General features: G+C 34.8%; 1 protein-coding gene across 1 annotated transcript in view; it reads right to left on the reverse strand.

Moving 5' to 3' along the window:
- Positions 1-6,222: 6,222 nt before the first annotated feature.
- The window catches only part of DNAH5 (dynein axonemal heavy chain 5), a 128,845-nt gene continuing 114,967 nt past the window's right edge, over positions 6,223-20,100 (reverse strand). The window contains exons 69-79 of the mRNA XM_088053745.1: positions 19,348-19,469; positions 18,354-18,503; positions 16,476-16,721; positions 14,961-15,180; positions 14,136-14,341; positions 13,159-13,362; positions 12,323-12,538; positions 11,309-11,521; positions 9,767-9,919; positions 7,811-8,042; positions 6,223-6,374 (exon numbers count right to left, since the gene is read on the reverse strand). Coding sequence (XP_087909871.1) covers positions 6,223-6,374; positions 7,811-8,042; positions 9,767-9,919; positions 11,309-11,521; positions 12,323-12,538; positions 13,159-13,362; positions 14,136-14,341; positions 14,961-15,180; positions 16,476-16,721; positions 18,354-18,503; positions 19,348-19,469 — 2,114 coding nt within the window. The remainder of the gene's footprint in view (positions 6,375-7,810; positions 8,043-9,766; positions 9,920-11,308; positions 11,522-12,322; positions 12,539-13,158; positions 13,363-14,135; positions 14,342-14,960; positions 15,181-16,475; positions 16,722-18,353; positions 18,504-19,347; positions 19,470-20,100) is intronic.

A 20,100-nucleotide genomic window follows, 5' to 3' on the forward strand; every position in this document is an offset into this window, starting at 1 on the left:
TTTACCAGACTGAAGAGGCAGGCACACCCCCTCTTAATAGACACTTTACAGATACAAAAAATATATATTTTTTAATTCATTTAAATAATGCCTCTGGTAAAAACACAGCAGTACAAAACTAGGAATCGGAAAACCAGTTGTCCCATTGTACTTTAAATAACTACTCCTATAATATATGCGTTGTTAAGAACCAGACATATGCCAACTCTTGTAAAAGAAATCTGCCACAATATACAGTGATACTGGATAGACTCCAATTAAAGGTCACTAGTAAAATAGAGACTGGAGTGTCTCTCCCACAAAGTACTCCCTGAGAGAGTAGGACCATTCTGCCTGAAGAAGGCTCAAGAAGAATCTTATTAATATACGTAAATGCATGAAGGGATGGTATAAAGAGCATAGAGACAAGCTCTTTTCAGTGATACCCAGTGATAGGACAAGAAGCAAAAAGCACAAACTGAAACATAGGCAGTACTGCATGAAGATTAGGAAACACTTGTTTTCACTATGAGGGTGACTGAGCACTGGCAGAGGTTGTCCAGAGCAGCTGTTGAGTTTCTACCCCTTTGAGAAATTAAAAATCTACTTGGACACAATCCTAGGCAGCCAGCTCCAGGAGACCCTACTTGAGCAGGGAATTGGACAAAATGACCTCCAGAGCTCCCTGCCAACCTCAACAATTCTGTGATACCACAGTATCCCTTACAACTAGGAAACTGACAGAGCATTTTCCTCAAAACTATTTCAGTAAGTAGACTATTCAATAAAATGTTGACATGATTCTGATCCATCCCAGCTTTCACACATGGTCCTCCCCTTCTCTTTTGCCCCAGGTTTTTGCTTCTTTTCAAAGTCAAGGATTCATTTGACACAGTGCAAAAGAGTGTCCTATTCATGAAGTAGTATGCTGAGATATCTGGCTGTATAAAACTTCATTCACCAAACACATGGGTTGGATATTTACAGAGCCTGGTCTCCCATCTGACCAATTTAGTAAAATGAAGACCAGAAACTACTGCTCATCCAGTGAATACAGCTAGCTCCAATAGTGTTATAATTGCCTTTTTAATTTTTAAAAGGATAAAGCAAGAAGAGATTCACTGAAATCTGCCTAAAAACAAAGCCCAACTCAGTATTAAATTTCACACTTAGTTAGGCTCAAGCAGAACTTTTATTGTGTTGTTGTGACACAGTCTAACACTGATGCCAATTGATCAAATTTTTGCAAACCAAAGATCATCAATCAGCATGACTCTTCATAAGGATTTCACTTCTATTATGTTCTGACATACCTCTTCCCATGGTGAAATTTCTTCTGTTTTGCACAAATCATGCATTTCTTAATTGGTTTCTCCTTTTATCCAAGTAACAAATTTCTTGTTTGTCAAACATAACTCACCTGAGACAACTTACTTTGAAAGAATAAAGAACAGCTTTATTTGAGAAGTAAGGATTATATTGCAGAAGTTGGAGACCAAAATGCAAAAAGGAAATCATACTAAAAGCATTTTTGAGCTTTATTACACCACAGTGCAGTGTCAAGAAGAAATGCAAAGCAACTTATTTAATGTATAAAATTAAATAAACATTTTGCCTTTTGAGTTATTTGAGCTTTGGCTGCAATGATTATAATTTTGTCTCATCTGCATATTTTACACAAAGTATTTTAAATAAAACAATACTGATCTATGCAAGTAATAAAATCATAGAATGGCTTGGGTTGGAAGGGTCGTTTAAAGGTCATTTAGTCCAACCTCCCTGCAATCTTAAACTAGATGAGGTTGCCCAGAGCCCCATCCAATCTGGCCTTGAATATTTACAGGGATGAAGCATTTACCACTTACCTGAGCAACCTGCTTTAGAGTTTCACTATTTTTATTATAAAAAAAATTTCTTCCTTTTATCTAGTCTAAGTCTACTCTCTCCTAGTTTAAAATCATTACCCCTTGTCTTACCACAACATGCCCTACTAAGGTTTTCCCCCATCTTTCTTACAAGCCCATTTTAAGTGCTGGAAGTTAACATAAAGGAATTGGTTTTGTGAAAATGATGGCCTGTAGAAGGGACTTTTCTTGAGCACATCTTACTTCACAAAGCATTTCTAGGTATTCTTTGTGCACACTCTCTTGTCACAATCTTCTATGATGCTTATGAGCTTCATCAGTTAACATTTCCTTTCTAAGCATATATTAATCAGATTAGAAAAGACACTGAAATGTAAGATGAATCACTTACGGTGCTCTTCCCAAACTAAGCGACTATTATTTTGCTGGAATTCCAGTTCACTCAGAGCAAGAGAGACAACTAATTCAGCTTTAAGAGAGGAAAGCATAATGGGATATTCAATATAGTAAGTTAAATAGGTCAGTTAACAAGAGATTCCAGGTTACATTTTTCTGCAAAAATTACACCTTTTATACTCAAGAAATGGAAGGTGGTGGGAGAGACACTTTGCAGGAGGAGCTATATATACTGGCTGCCATTCTTGTGGCATTTTAACAGAGAAACTGCAATAACTTTGTTATTTGCAGGCAACTCATGTAAAAACAGTGTCTTAACAAGTTACTCTGCCTTCTGTTCAATCATGTTAACCTCTTTTCACAGACGGTTCACAGAGTTTCCTAACTCTTCTTTTTCTGAGTGTAGATTTTCTTGTTCTAAGATAACACCTTTAGAAAAAAAATCATGTTTTTACATCAGCAAACATCTGTTGTTTTTCTTACCAAAATAGGATAGCTCATACCCTCTGACAGCAAAAACTAAAATAACTCCTTCAGTTCTCCAAGTGATTGCAATGCAAATAATAACTCTACTAAAAATTTAAAGGCCAGTATCATTTTAAATAACAGCTCTAACTAAAAAATATTTTAATGATGCCTTTCTTCCCTCTTTTTCTTCTGCCCACTTTTCCAGTGTTGGTTCAATAGCTCTTTGTTTTAGATATTTGTTTAAAAGATTGAATGTGCAATTAAATACCAAAAAAAATATAATTTTATGTGTAGACTTCAAGGGCAAAGTGAGATTGGTAACATATATTTGCTTTTTAGCTTTAAAAGCTCAGATTTTAATTACATTTTCCTGTACTAATATACAGACTCATAATACATGATTACTTACACAGGATGTTTTAATTTTATTATACGAACAAAAGCTATAGAGTAGTACAGTCCTTGGAAAAGCTGCACAGTGTAAATTAAATTCCAGAAACTCCAGTAAATGTTACATCTCGGGATCCACAAGCCTGTCAAGAACTCCTCTTTTATTTCATCTGTTTAATAGACCTTTAGTTTTACACAACTGATAAGCAACTTGTCTCACATGCAACCACCTCTGCAGCATTGTATTTTAAGTGTTCTATGTGTTTCAAAAGCCTTCAAATATTTGTATACACCTATAACATATGTGCAATGTGAATGTGAAAGCTAAAAATTAAAATGTGGTAATATGAACACTAGTCAAGATTTATTTCAAGATTCATTAGGAAGCCACATAGTATATCCACCTCTGGGTAATTAAAATAGGGTAACTGTCCAAGCAAGGAATGAAAAGAAGAAGCCCACATAATAAAGAAAAGCTGAATTATCTTCAGTATTGACTGAATTGTGAAAATAATTTAATTAATGATATTTCAGAATGAGAAGCAATTTTTTATTAATCAAATTTTTGTACATATACTACTGCAACGTACTTCTGATTAAAAAAATCCTTTTCAGTGGTGACACCCACACTTACTGCTGGTTTGGAATTGCACTATGTTTGAAACTTGAATTTTTCTTTTTCCTTATAATCTCAAAAGTGCAACAAATCACAAATGTAAGTGACCTAGGAGCTAAGACGTATGAGTGTAGGCACACAGCTCAAAGAAAAAAGCTTTTCTGAAGAGAAACTCATATAATAGTAATATGCCCTACACAGGATGGTACATATTTGAAAGATTAGGTTGCCTAATTTAAATACTCTAAAATTTCTGAGGGATTTCAAAGCACTATGATGAAAGTCTAATATCTGTGCCTTTTTCAGAACATTAATTTACTATTAATTTCCAAGATAAAATTGTATAATGTTTGTTTTTAAAAACTCTCCAAAATACAAGTATTTATCATGCCAAATATGAAAAATTCATATAGAGAACACCTTCTGTAATCCTGAACCCCTTCAGAGCCTCAGTTTTATAGTGCTGCATGCTTAACAGCAGTATAATTGAAGTCTGTGAATAGTATTTCTTTACCAATCCATTCAGTACCAATACCAGAGCCAAAGAGTTCTAGACATCCAATTCTACAATACATGAGGTTTGGTTATTTTATTGATATGCCTTTCCATTGAAGGATTTTATTACCCATTTCTGCTAAGAAGATGAAAAAAACCAGATCATTTTTCCCTCTGTTTTAAGGCATGTGTCAGGGCACAGCAAAAGCAGGCTGCTTGAAAGGACAGTGGAGCTGGAAGCCAAGAGCCACAGCAGAGTGGGAAGGGCAAAGCTCTCTCTGATAAGGACACAGTCCCATGGCACCTGAACTAAAAAGAGAGCATCCAGGGCCAGATGACATATCAATGACTGCCAGATGAGGCTGTAATAACAGGGCAGATCTGAGGTCAGGCCAGAAAGATGGGTCAGCAAGGTAGGGCCTGAAGAGATGAGGTTAACCACAGTGCCACACAGATCAAGGCAAGGCTATAGTAAATGAGGTAGGTCTGATTCAAGCTGCACCAAGTCTTCTCCCAGTCCAGGCAGCAAAACCTCTGGGAGGAGCAGGGTTATGCACTCTGGCCCCTGACATAATACTACATTTCAAGTGCTCATTGAACTTTCCCCTGCCTAATTATTTCATCCCTGATGGTGGTTTTGCAGACACCTAAAGCGCCGATGCCAAACCTCCTACAAAAGGAAAGCTAAAACAACAGAAATAGCAATGATGGGCAATATCTATTGTTTCACTGATCTAACAGCCTTTGGAATAACTAGGATCACCAGTGTGGTTTTCCCTACTATTCCCACAGAAAATCGCACTCTGAAAAAAATGTGCACAGTTTCCTCACTGAGAATTACTACTGGGTTTGACGTATCCACTGTATCTACAGCAATGATGGTAGAAAAAATGCCCAATTTGAAAAGTGGTATTTAAAGCACACGTGGCTTGTAAATTCTCAGTTTGAATGACTTGCACAAGGATGAAATATCTGCATCTTCTTCATAGAGGAGGGTCTTGGTGAAAGACAGGAGTGCACAGGAACTTAGAACTCCAGCAAGTATCTGGAGATCTCGTGGAAGCTAGAACATGGTGCTTCAATGTTCAGTAAAGAGCACTTCAACCTTTCTAACTTAATTTATTTCCATGTCTAAATTTAAAGTATTTCCTATGAAAGATTTTCACATATTTCATTTGTACCACTGTGAGTTATTTAAAAGAAAAAAAAAATTAATACCAAGATGGAAAACCTCTACAACCAGAATCAAAGACGGAATCAATGTTCCACCTAAGTTTTATTACTGGTTTGACTGTGGAAATGAATGTTGAAGTCTCCCTGTATTAATTTGACATAAAATTGAAAACAGTTTCTCCATTTATGGAGAACAGCATTTATGAATAACAGATGAACCAGGAATACTGATTCTCTCTGCTTCCTCTTCTAAAGAAGCCACTTTTGGGAATGATTAGTGGACCACTAAGATACGTGACCTACTGAACTCAGCAACAAAAATACACTGGCTTTTTGATGATTAATAAGTGTGCTTGGCGTGTGAGGTCCATATTCTCCAACTGGAGAATGGAGATGCTAATATTTCTCTTATAAGATTAATTCCTCGAGGAGGAGAAGAAACCCAGCTTTGCATTTAGCCTCCTGAAGGTAAGTCCTGATACAAAATATTTACTACCAAAAAGTAATAATGTTTAAATCAATTAATCTTTATTCAAGGTAAAATTAAGCACACAGGAGGGAGTGCTTATGCACACATAAGTGATAGAAACACTAAATATTTGTCATGATTTTTCAAAGACACCAAAGTTAATGTCACTATAAGATGTAGCATTTATAAGCCTATTGTAGAGGTTTATTGAGAATACAATTTTATGGTATTTTATAAAAATACCATAATGAAGTCTATGATTTAGAAATAATATTTTTAGGAGTGTTCCACTGTGTATCTAACTACATACTAATGTTTACATTTAAAATCAGAAAAGTACTCCTGGAAACATTCTGATTTCTTTTTAAACATTACTTGACATCACACAGAAGTGCTACTCCACGGAGTACCCAGTGCTCTGGAGGCTGACGGGTTTTAAGATCCATAACAGCAATGTAATTCAGATCTGTTCGACTGCTCTTTTTGTAGACCGGACATGAATACAGACGTGGATCTTTTGCAGCTGAAAAGACAGAAGGGACATAAAGAGCAATTAAGATAAGTTGAAAAAATGGGGCCATAAGGGAATGATCATAAGGCAAATGGAAAACTGAATGCAAGTTCAATAGTACACTGCTCTCTATTTGCTATTGCCAGCTGAAGAACATATATGCTTTGAAGTTTCTGTAGGTTTAAGATTTAACATGAGCACCTAGGAACTGATTCAAAGCAAGACATGTAAATGGACATTCTAGAGTAATTAGTCTTCCTATTAGTTCAATCTGCCCACTGAACATCACTTCTTATCAATGTACTATGCCAAAATAGAATTTCCCTACTTTGAGCAACTTGGTTTGAAATGCATTTAGTATTTGAGAGTATAAGTCATCAACTACTTCACTGCAGAATTAGAACAGTAGTCTACTCATGCTCAGTACCTCAGTATTCATTTATTAGTATCTTGGCTGCTGATCATGCCTTTTATAAAATATTAGCTATAGAAAATAGCATGTTAGCAAGCTTTGCTTTTAGAGGTGGAATGCTTTTCAACAGATTTTTTCCAATTTTATGTTCTGCAGTGGATTTCTCTATTCTTTTTTACATCCCTATTCAAAAGCATGTCCTGCTCTATATGCAAAAACCCACCACATTAAGGCAAAGTACACAGTTTCACAGCACTGTCCTTAAGCCCCATAAGTTTCCTTTCCATTCCTACATTCCTTTTCTGCCTCAAAGACAAAACATCTCCCACCACCTCACTCCACCTCTTTCCTGCTTCCATGAGCTCAAAATCAGACTTGTCCAGGGGAAAAAAAAAATATAAATATATACATTATCTATACATATATAGTACATATATAGTATAGATAACATGTGATCTGTAAGTGTAATATATACATGTATATGTGTGTATATACAAAATCGGTATAAATCTGAATATATATTATATATATCTGTATGTATATAATCTGTATATATATATAAAATCTATGTATATCTTATATGAATGTGTGCACATTATATGTTTATATATATATCACATTAATTTTTAGCATGAGTAAAAGAGATTATTTAGATTTAGGTTATGGAGGCTACAGAGCCTATATTTATACAGAGTTTATGTGTAAGAAAGATGGCATTTTCAATCTGGGAGACATATTGTCAATATGTACAGCTTACCTGCAAATGGGTTACAAATTTCTTAACAGCATTAAGACCATGTGTAGACACCTATGTAAATATTAGGAAGAGTGCCTACTATCAATTATGAAGCATGTCTGAAAAGACATTTTCAGTGGAAGTCTGGGAAGTCTCCCCCATTGAAAGAGATTTGCTATGTATACAATGATTTGCAACAGCTTAATGAAATTCCTACAGCTGAAAAGATCTTGATGAAGTTAAATAAAAAGTTACACTGAATTAAATGGAAATAACAACATTTACAATAGTGGTACTTACTGTTATTCTCTGCATATATCCTTATAACTGGCATCAGCTCGAAGAGCACTTTGGGCTTAGATTCTGTCAGCCTCATGTTTTTTCTGTCCCAACCAGCTCCTTCCAAATACAGCCCATACACATAGACACCTTCAGAAGGAGGGCTTGTGATATCATCCTTCATCCATTTAGTGACTTCATTGCACAGCACCACACTGTCAAGAGCCCATCCTTTGTTAGCTCTTGTTATTTCCTGCCCAAACCAGACAAAAGTTATGTGGTTACATTTTCACATGAGCACAGAACCCTTTTTCCCTGCAGTTATTAGAAATAAGTTTGTATGGTCATCATATATCCTCTTCAGTACAAAAAATCCCTAATTCTTTAAAATATCCATGTTCACAGAAGTCTGACTTTTCTCCAAAGAAGTGACGGCATGGCACTACAAGAAAGCTTTCAGTAATTTTTCCACTAAATTTGATTTTAATTTCTTTCTATTATATAAAATATCTAAAGACCATACCAAGTAACACAACCACTGAATGCCAATGGTAGACAGCTCTTGTGAACACAAAAAATTCACATATTTGATTAGATGAGAAAACATTACCTGTATGGGGTAAGTGAAACATATTTTCTGGGGTTACCTTCATTTTCCTGCACCTCTACTTTTCAGTATTCTTAATGAGTAAGAACTCATTAGACAGAAATTATATCAGATATATATAAATCAGGTATAAAGCTATGTAAAGAGACTGCAAAAAAACCCTGTTAGTTAATGATTTGGACAACACACAATTCTCAGGTGCCCAGTTCTTTACTATCCCATGCAAATATAAGTTATGGCAAACCAAAGTTTTATCCTGATCTTTTGAATGGCTTCAAAAATCTTTGTTTGAAGTAACTGGAATGAATGTTTTCCCCATACTGCAGTTACTTGGGTGATCTAAAAGAACTCAAGGTTTATAGCCCAGTGATCATTCTGACCCTTCTTTCTCATCTCTACTTGTTTTACCACACAGTGAAGCCCAGAAACTTACTTTTGTATTTACTTGGGATATTAGGTTGTTACATATCCACAGTTCCTTTTTATGGAACCAGAAAATTCTGTAGTTTCCAACTGATTTGGATCCTGCCAGTAAACCTTTTACACAAGCTTGGATGCAAAAGAGAGTCCCAGTTTAGGACTGTTCACTCATAATTCCAATGTTATATGCCTGAAATTTTAGATTACATTACCCAGACCTCAGAGTAAGAGGGGATATTTTTCAACAAATCTTCATTCTCTTCTCCAAAAGTTTGGGCTTTTTTTCCTGAGGTCACAGTGTATTTTCACCCAGGTAGACTTTTTTACATTTTACACATTCCAGATGCTTACTTTCTCCAATATGTCCCCTTATGCTGACCAACACAGGCTTCCTTTTAAAGTAAAAAAGTTGCTGAGCAGCCAACACAATCACCAAGTCAACATACATACATTAGCAAACACATCAAATATCATACTTATATGCATTAATAAGGGAAAGTCTTTCCCACTTCCTGAAGATTTAATCAGCTACTGAACAGCAGAAGTGAAATGTAAAACTAATTCTGAATAGCTTTTATGCCCAGTCTCCATGCAGGTAAGTACAGGACACAGAACAAAATAGAGGTGGGAAAAAGGCAAATTCATGGTCTTAATGGCCATTCTCAGAGATATCTCAATGGAAACATGAGACAAAATATTTTTCTAGTCTGCCTTAATAATGTTGTGAGATAGCCTTATTTGGGTGGTGGTCAACACAGGAAACATATTTTAACACATTAGTGGTTGATATACTGAAAAAGTATGTGTGAAGGAAGAGCAGTTCACTCAGGAAATGCTAGACAGTCAAACATCTTTTCAAGTGTATAAACTCATCCCTCATCAGACAATACATTTTATTTTTGAAAGCATGTAAAAAAAATCAGCAGAATAAGACTTCAAGCACAATTTACCTGTCTCACTGCAGTTAAAAATCCTTGGGGATTAAAAAACCCTGTCATCCAGAAACAGTTTGGTTGACTTTCAAAAATCCATTTATAAATCTGGTGATTTCTTTCTAGAAACTCAGTAAACCAGAAACCAAGTGTACTGGAAGGCCAAGATGCCTAGAAACAGTAAACATGTTTAAAAATAGCATACAGCTGTCAAGAAGAGCTAAATCCTCCCATGGTAATAAACTATATAATATTAGCAAAGCATATTTGAAGATCATCTATCATATCTTAACTTTAATCTGATGCTTAAACTTTGCATCCTACAAAAACCTGAAGCAAATTCTTTCTCTGTTCAAATTCATGTGTACTATTCCATTTACATGCTTAATGTTCTTTGTAGTAATTGTCCATTTTACGACATTTTTGCAAGGTTAGACAACTGTATAAACTAAGAAGAAAAATTGCATAAATGTCTTTATAATTCCAATGTCAATATATCAAGACAACATGATTTCTGTAAAACTGTTCTGCATTTTTATTATTCTGAATAAAACCTATGGAAAACTGAACTTGGACTATGTGGAGATACAGCTGTGTTTTGAAGCACCTGTTTACATCTAGGTTTTGTACCATGAAAACACTTTGTCAGTAGAAACAAAACAAGCAAACAACAAAAATCTCCCCATTTTTCTTTTCATCAATTGCCATTAACAATTCTAATTGTCTCAGAAAGGAATTTCCATGGGGAGAGACTGAGAGCTGGGATTGTTTAGCCTGGGGAAGAGAAGGCTCAAAGGAGATAATGTTTCTATCTCATGTGGAAACCAGAAGAAGACAGAGCCTGATCCTTGTCAGCAATAGGAGAGAAGACAATAGGAACAAGGTGAAATGTCAGAAATTTTGTTTCCACTTAATGGATTTTTTGTTTGTTTGGCTGGTGGTTGGTTGATTGGTTGTTTTTACTGTGAAGGTGATCAAACAGTGGAATGGGTTGCACCTCTGTGATTCTGGAGACTCCTGGGAAACCTGCTTTAACTGACCCTGCTTTCAGAAGTGTGATTAAACTAGACTGTCTCCATAGGTCCTTTCAAGCACCTACTATTTCGTAATTATGTAGCTATTACTCAAACTCAAAGTACACTGATTTTGACCAAGATGGACAGGCCACCTCTACTTAACCCAGAAAAGGAATATATAAAAATTATATATGTTCAATAAATAACACCAGTCCGATGATGTGGGTGCTATTTTTTAAAATTCATCATCACATTTTAAATTTCTCTTCTCTCTCTGGCTTTTTTATCCTGACAATATGCAACAGGCTGTTAAAATGGGAAATATCTGCATCCCTCATGATCATTTCAATTTTTATACATGAAAGAAGGCTTGTTTTGACTATGTTTATTTTAGCACAAAATCTATTCCAGCAGTTGCACAGCTCTGGTTAACACTTCTGAAACATAGTTTGGAAAAAAAAATGTTTACTATAAGTCTAGCAGTTTAATCTAGTCTCTTCTGAATTATTTTTATTTCTTTCCAGAACAAGTGATGTACACCTACCTTTTTCCAGCTGGCAGGAATCCTTCCATCATACATGCAGTCTAAAGCATCCCTCAGATTTTCACTCATAACTATTGCCCCATCAATGGCAAGTTTTAGATCAGTCAGAGTGCTTCTCACTAAAGAAATAACTCTCTGCATTTGTTCAATCTCCTGTCGCAAAAATATGTGCATAGGCTGAAAAGGACCCATGTTCTTTAGTTTTTCTTTTACCTGTTGGTAGGAAACCAAAGATCCTTCAATAGAAATGAAAAAAAAAATGGCTTTATGTCAAGCTTAGATCCCAATATGATCTTTGAGATATAAAATAATTTATTTATGAAGCTAAAGGTCAGTTTGGCACCCTTGAATTATCTGCAAGAAAGAAACACAGGATTTGTTCCAAGAGAAATGTATAATGCTGAGACCGGCTATGTTTTTAAGTCATGATTTAGTCTGTATATCATGCTTTGAGCTAATGCCACTTAAAGAGCTTGTAGGCTGTTTACCTTAGATGGAGGAATTCAGCTTTAATTCCAACAAGCATTTCCAAGGCTCCCTTTGCACAAACCAATCAAGACTAATTGTCCCAGCTACTCTGCTTCAACAAAGCAGCAATGCCTGGGAACTATCACAATACCATGCAGTCTTGTATTCTAACCAAACTCATTGATATATTTTTAATCAAAAGTATAAAATTAAAAAATAAACAGCTGCATGGACATAACTAGAAATTTTATAGTGTCAACAACCTCTGTTACAAGCTGATGATCCTACCTCCCTCATAGTGCAAACAACTTAAGTGTTAATGGGTTTAATATTTCTGAAAAAGTTCTTATGAAAGCACTTCAGCACATATTTAATGACTTCATTATAAACATTAATAGTTTGGCCACACTTCTTTAAAAACAAAGTATTTCCTGTAGGAATTAATTTATATATTTGAGAAAAGTTGTTGGTTGTTTTGGTTTTTGTTTTGTTATCCATAAAAGGTAAGATGGAGCAAATGTTTTTGCCAGAATTTCATTAACTCACTTCAAATGGTACATAATCAGCAGGAATTTTTTCCAGCATATCATCAGCCAGTCTGGCTACAACTTCCTCTCGAGTTTCACCTCCTCCACCAGAGCTATCTTTAGGCTGAATACTGAGGATGGTGTCCAATACATCTTTGGAAACTTTACTTTGGTAGGTGATATCCGCATTGGGGTGCAAACCAAACACCTCTGGTGTGTCATAAGCAGGAAGGCTCTACATAGTAAAATATAAAAAGAGTACAGCTGGAGATTTGGAAGCAGTCCATTGAAAAAAAACACACACAAAAAAAATCCCTAAAACATAAAATAAAAAATCCCATAAAACTCCACACACAACAAAACCAAATGAAAAAAAAAAAAGAAAAACCAGAAAAAAATTCAGTAAGAAGGTAAATTTCTTCAAATAGTCTTAAGCCAAATAACTTGCTGTGGTCTATTTGTCATGCCACAGCCCAAATCACACCAAATCACACCAAACAAATTGTGTTTTAACAACTATGTGCTATATTAATAATAGACTTTTACTCTCATGTATCTAGACAGTTTATTTCAAAGTGGTTGTACCCAATGTCTGGACTCCACTCTTTGCCCCCTTTTATAACTCTGTGTCTTTACATATGTCATGCAAGCAAACCGTATAAAAAAGAATAAAAAATATTGCTGTCATGGAGATGATAACATTGATAACAGTAATTGTCACTAATAGATATTCAAATTGCTAGAAATCAATTTAATCTGTGAATGAAAGGAAAAATGCACATCCTCAGAAAAAAAGAAAACTTAAAGGGAATAAGGAACTTACAAGAAACAAGTGATTAGCTTTCATTTACTAACCTGTATATACTGAAGGTATTGATCCACTATAGTACATTTGGGTATGCTGTATCCTTTGTAGAAGTTAAATTCTGGACTGAATGTATTTTCACTGAACCAAACCTTTACAAAGGTGTTCATGAGCCTTTTGTCAAAGTCATCTGTCACACGACCACCATACTGGATCTCACCTATCATGTAACAAACAGTACTCCAGGAGATCCCCTAAAACCAAGCAGAAAGCACTGACTTTAGCTAATCCTCTTCTTATTTACTTAGGTCTGCCTTAGTAAAAACAGCTGATGTAGCATGTCTGTCCCATTTGGAAGAAAGTTAATTTCCTATTACTCTTTTTTTTTATCATAGTCTTGCATTCCCAGAACACCTGAAAAGATTTCTCAAGATATAATTCATTGACAAATTCAAGAGCATCTTGATGATAGCAAGAAAAGGTTACGGATGTATTTGAATCCTCCTTTCACTTAAAATGCCAACTGCAAATTGCTCTGCAACAGACCTTTCTGTATGACAAGTGACCATATGAAAGTGAAAAACAGAAGAAATTCTTGTATAAACACTTAAAACCAATTTTGATTTCTTCATGCTGCAATGATAGGTTGGGGGGGCCAAATCTTATTATTTTTACTTGAAATAGATTTAAATAAAAGAGTATTTTAAATCTTCCTTTTTAACTAATTGACTTAATTAGAATTAAAAAGACGGTCTGTACTTCTAGGTTTATATTTCTGAGATGGCTGGGAAGGTTTTTTGTTCATTTTTTTGAGGCAGAGGTTAATACAGAAATTAAACATGCACTGTATTAGAAGTCTAAGTCTGCTGCTATAGAGACAGGTATACTTGAAATATTGAATGCTTGTGGAAAAAACAGTAAATTAAAATCACTCTTGTAGTTCAATTATTAGGAAGCATTTACATACATTCCACTGCTAGAAAGATCCATCATCTTAATTCACCTTTCTCACAAAATCCTTAATTACCTTCTTGGTATCCATGCGATTCAAGTGGTTTTGAACGAACTGCACAGTAGCATTGAAATCAGCTTGATTAAACTCATAGGGTATATTCCAACCCAGAGACCCAAACTTGCGCCGTTCTTGAACAGTGGAGTGCAGGAAGGCTACAGCATACAGCAGTGATTTCCATTGCACCATTTTACTGGCATCTAATAAATCCTGGCTGACACCTATTGATTGCAAATGGACTTTATAAGAATCACAGTAATCGTCTTTTCCAAAACTACTTCAAATCAGTGCTAAAATATCACTCTAGAGATATTCACTTGGCTCTCTGCCTCTCCCAAGGGTAAATTATTGTCCCACAAAATGTTCTGTACCGGAGACAGTTTATAGCATGTTATTAAGTTGCTCCAATTAAAAGAGTAAACTTCAGGGGAAAAAACCCACCATTCACTAATAGCTGTACAAGCTTTACCAGTTGCTTTCTGCACAGAATATTTGTCCTTTATTTTATGTAGTGAAAACAGCACTTGATAGCCAACCATGTCATCTTTCTGCCAAAAGACAAAACATTAAAAATTCAAATACTTTGACCTGAGATACTAGAAGCCAACACGTGAGAAAATAAAAGGCATTTCCTGTTTTGCTATCCAATTAGTTCTGGCAACAGAACATCAGCAAATCTTCTCTTCTTTTTAATTTTCAAAAACAAAAAGTAAAATGTGTCCTGATGTCGTTGAGATCAGTTCCTCATACTAGTTTACACCTACTACCAGTTTAACACAACCACACAATACCATCACAGTCCAAAATCTAATTTTAAATCATTACCATGCTAGCACTCACCACTGTATGTTCTCTTTAGTCCAGCTCTGAGTCCTTGTGGTGGTTCATTGGTAAACTTAATTGACATTTGAAGAAGGGTGATTGGGAACTGCTTGTGAATGTCAGTTGTCATCCACAGTCGAAAGCTTTCATGAACAGTCTCTGTCTCTATTACAGTGTCCATTAATTCATCCAGAAAGTCAAGTCCAAGGTGGCAATTTTGCAGAAGTGCCCAACCTCCCTAGTTTAAAACAACAGAATATAAAAAGTTATCAATATTGTTCACAAACTGAAATCACTCCTTGAGGGGAGCTAAGCTGTGAGCTGTTTCTTTGGACGATGGTGTTAGCTTATTTGGTTTTTTTTCACCTGAACAAGTGGTCCCTACTTGTCTCATCTGGTCTTTTCAAATAGTTTCTACCTTTTCCATTTCAATAAGTTTAAAACATACCTTGTCATGACTACAGTGATGATAGAAATTGATACATTTTTACTTACATTAGGGATTGCAGGAGTAGCTCCATAGAGCAACCTGCTAAACTTTGTTTTTCACAAGGGTTCCAGGCTTGGAAAATAACCAAGTAAACAAACATAATTAATCTATTGCTATCAATCAATAGATGTCAAGCTTTCTTATATGAATTACTATATTTCATTATAGGCATATATAATCTTTGCTAAGAGGACTTGTGAGACAGTGAGGGAAAGTAACTGCATTTCTCTTAACTAAACAAAAGGTGCTCCTCTCCCCTATTTTTGAATGGATTTCTTCTCATTTGATCTCCTAATTAGCTCCTTATGAGAAGTTACTAAACTCTTGTTGAAGAGAAAAATGCAAAAGTCAGAGTAAAACAGGTTATAAACAGAAGCTCATAACACAGGAAAGTAAGATCAGTATTTTCACATCAGCAGGCATAGCAGTAGTATCACCTGATTGGCAAGCATGCCAAATTCGAACATCTCACCTTTCTCACACAGATAGTTTTGTTCTTTAATTCCTCTTCCTGTAAAATGCCTATGCTACCAAATTGTCCCTCCCACGTCCAAATTCAGACTACAGAAATACAAAATAACTTGCTAGGCTACCTTGTTTTTTTCAAGTTTATGTAACTGTCAATAGCATATTTGGAATCCATTTTCTTCATTTAACAAAGTACATCCATATTACTAAAAATAAAAAACTGAAAAAATAATCTGAAATGCTTACAGAAGAATATTTACTGGTGATATAACAAAAAAAAAAACCAAAAAATTGATTCAGCTATGTTCATCAGTCTGCAATTAGCTATAAAAACTCCATTTTATATGAAAAGCACTCCATTTTCAATGAAAAACATCTGCAGAGTATCAAGAAGCTTGTTATGGCAAATTGAAGGACCGTGAAAAGACAGTTCTCTTGCTTAGGACACTTATATAAATAAATATAGAGGTTTACATCAGCATTAATTATCCACCAAACAACATTCTTGCATGGCAGGATTTTTATTTCTATGTATTTAACACAGAGAGAAAAATGTTCAGATTTTTGTTGCTTACATGAGCCATTGTCTGCTGTAGAAGTTGACGAGCATGGATTCCTTGCCCCTGGCCCATGGAAACACAACACGTTTCTGTCTTCAGTCTTTTTCCCAAAGCAATAATTGAGTCCGTAGGATCAGAGCCCATGGAAAGAAAGCATATGAGGGGAGTACGTGGATCTGACTCTTCCCATGTTTTCTCCAAGTCCAAGATGACTCCCTCTGCGTATTTCTCCCCCATAGTGTCAGAGATATATTTTCTTGCCTATATTAAAAAGGGTAAACTTAACTTGTGACCTAACCACTTAGTACTGTTTTCTTCCCAGTGTAAATACTACCAATAAGTAGAAGAAGATCAAAGGCTGCTAAAAATTTATATCAAAAATATAAATATGCAAGTTTATTTTTACATGTCAACCCATCATACTGTCTCTGAAGATGTTATTTCTTATAGCCTTATATGACCAGTTAAAATCTTTTAAATAATTATTATATTACGTTTATCTGTATGTAGTTATATAAAATAACTATAATTAGAGTATAATAAAAATAATAACTTCTCTAATACTTGAGAAAATTTTGAATGATTTAAGGCTATCTCCATTACTCCTAGCCTCAAAATCTAGAAAAATAGGAGAAAAGGATTAAAGATGGGCTTCAAAGTTCTTAGACCTTTCTCACTTTACAGTTAAACAAGCAATGAATTAACAGTAGTAATGATTAAAATAACTGTCACTAATTAGACAATCCAGAGGAACAGGTTAAAACCATCTCTTATTCCTTCTTTATTTATCTTTAAAAATTCTAGGTTAGTTTCCTTTTTCACAAAGAAATAGAAAAGGCTCTTTCAAACAGCCTGAGATAATCTTTCTTGTACTCTTTCCCACCATACAGCTTTCATATTACAGAAATCTTTCCCTTAATACCTCTGGGTTACCTCTCAGAGACAGAAGACATTCAGCATTATAAAAAAATTAAACACTTGATAAACTATCAGTTTTCATAAAACCATGAGAAGATGAAAGTTTACCTTGCCCCATTAACAGTACGGAGGAACTAATCTTGCTTGATCTGTTTCAAACACATAGCAGACACCACAGAGATATTCTTTATACAGTACTGCTTAACCTATTGACTGCAGTTACTCCAATAATTGCTGAGATTTTTCTCTGAATCCTATCACAATGTCTAAAGACAAGCATCAATAAAATTAATACCCCATTTCAAGTGGTGCATTCCAATTTAAGTAAATTGTCATTAATTGTTCTGAATTGTAAGTAATTTTATAATTTTTTGTTCTTTTTTACTGGAGAAGAACATAAAGGTAAAAAATAGGCTCCTAGAAGATGATTTTTCTTTAAAAAATGTCTATTTAATAAGCTTCACTTTTGTACTTTTTAAATAAATGGCTTTAAATTGAGAGCTTTGAGCAGACTTTAACAAATATTTTTTTCTAAAGTGGGTCTAATTCTCCCATGCAAGAAATAGTTTCTTAATTAAATCTTTTTCAGTTTTCTCTCAGACAGTCGAGTTCATTAAAATATTATACTTCAGCCTAACATGGGGACACTTCTAAAATTCCAGTGAGGAAGCCAGGAAAGCCAAAAGTATCTTCTGAACTAAAAAAGCAGATCTGGGTAAACACTTATGATTCCAGCAGAAATCACCACAGTGATAGCTACCACAGTGGATAATATTCATTCAATATATTGGCATAACTTTGTTATCACTGCCCTTGTAACAAATACATAAATGGTCTGAAAATAATTTCAGAAAATACAGCATAAAGGTCCATTACCAAAAGGTGTTTAGAATTATGTAAGATAGTACTAACCTGCAATCTGGAAACTATTATTCTAGTGCTACCTAGATAGACCACGTAGCTATCTAAATATACCTGAGCTATGGTCCTGTCAGGACACCAAGATCTGATAAGAAGAAGATGTCTGAAGCAGTCCAGAGATTGCCCATATCCACTAGGAACCAATTCTTCTTCGGGATTCTTACTATCAAACCAGATTTTCCACTGCTTCTCTTCTCTGGAAATCTGCAATTATACCATCAAAGAAGCAAATATCACTAAGCAGACAAGTCATCTTTGCACTACCACTAGGTTGCAAACTTTTAATGAGAGTCAGAGACATGTAATCCACACCCAGGCATTTGTTTAGAGATATTCTTCCACAGATTTAATGAGGTTATTAAAAATGATAGGATAAAATTTCAGATTATAAGTATGCTATTGTAGAATGCAACACCCTAGAGTATTCATATTCTGAAAACAGGAGCTACTAATCAGTATTTTCTATTATGATATAATATCTATCTATGTCAGAACATGGTTAGGCACAGATATGGCTCTGAGAACAGCAAGTACATAATTGCTCCCCACATGAATGTGCAGAAAAGTTTCCTTCACCCATACCAAAAGCTATTTACCATTAGCTACACTTAGTGTCTCGTAAGACTCTTCACACAAGTACTGAATTTACTGAACACCTTCTCCCTTACTTTTACTCCATGTAACCAGAGAAATACTGGAACAAGCATCATAAAACATAGTGTAAGAAAGCACAACAGGGATGTAAGATAAACTAACAACCAGAATAAGAATAAAGTTGCAATGTATGACTTGGATAATGGCAAGTTAATAATCTGAAAATATTATAATTATATAAAGTGTGAACACTCTACACTCTTCTTATTTTCCTAGGGGTGGTTGAGTATTTTTATTAATATAAGCTGCTAAGCAGACAGGGCCATAACTGTGGCTATCTGCTGTCAGTTTTGTTTCACTTCTACAAAATAAACCAGTTTCCACCATTTGGCTTGATGACTACCAGACAATTACTTTTTAAACAAGAGATCAACTTTAAAAAGCTCTTACGCACTTGATCAAGAATAGCTGAAAACTGTTTAAGCTTACTGAGCTCCACCAAGTTCAACCAAGTCATATCCAGAATCCATTTAGCTGGCTTAGGAGGACAAGCTTTAAGGTCTAGGGAAGCACCACCTACAAGAAATTGAAATGAGTCATTAGTACTATTGGAGAGACAAAGAAAAATAAACCAAATAAAAGGGAAAAATCAAATACAATAATCCAGGTTTTAAATCATGATGTTACAGGAGTTTTCTACCTTACAAAACTATGCCATATTTGATTAAGCTGAGTTTGCAATTTGGTTAGTTTATAATATTATTTTCTTTTTATATATTTTGTACCTTAAACAGAAGTCTTAATTTATATTTTGAGGCTTTACTGGTTTTTTGTGCAATGTGCCTGAAATTAAATGCTTTTTGGGAAAAGATATACTGAAAATTCAACTTGGAAAAATTCACATATACAATCCATAAATAAATGTTGCCTGGAAAATTAAGTCTCTTGAAAAGGTAATACAAAATGGATCCAAACATTCAAGTGAACTCAGTCCTTGTATGCACTCAAGACCAAAGCCTTGACCTTGTCACATGCAGCTTAGACTCCGATGTCCTTTTAAACTGTTAGCATCATTTTCTGCTCCTATTTGCTACAGTTTCTATATGTTTAGTACAATAATAATTTTTCTATTATCTAAATAATAGAATCTTTCTATTATTTCTACTAAGATAATCTTTCTATTATCTAAACATATACCTGATGGTAT

The sequence above is a fragment of the Pseudopodoces humilis genome, chromosome 1 (assembly GCF_049639895.1).
Source record: "Pseudopodoces humilis isolate 2021_Gansu_Grassland_sample_001 chromosome 1, ASM4963989v1, whole genome shotgun sequence".
NCBI classification, from domain to species: Eukaryota; Metazoa; Chordata; class Aves; order Passeriformes; family Paridae; genus Pseudopodoces; species Pseudopodoces humilis.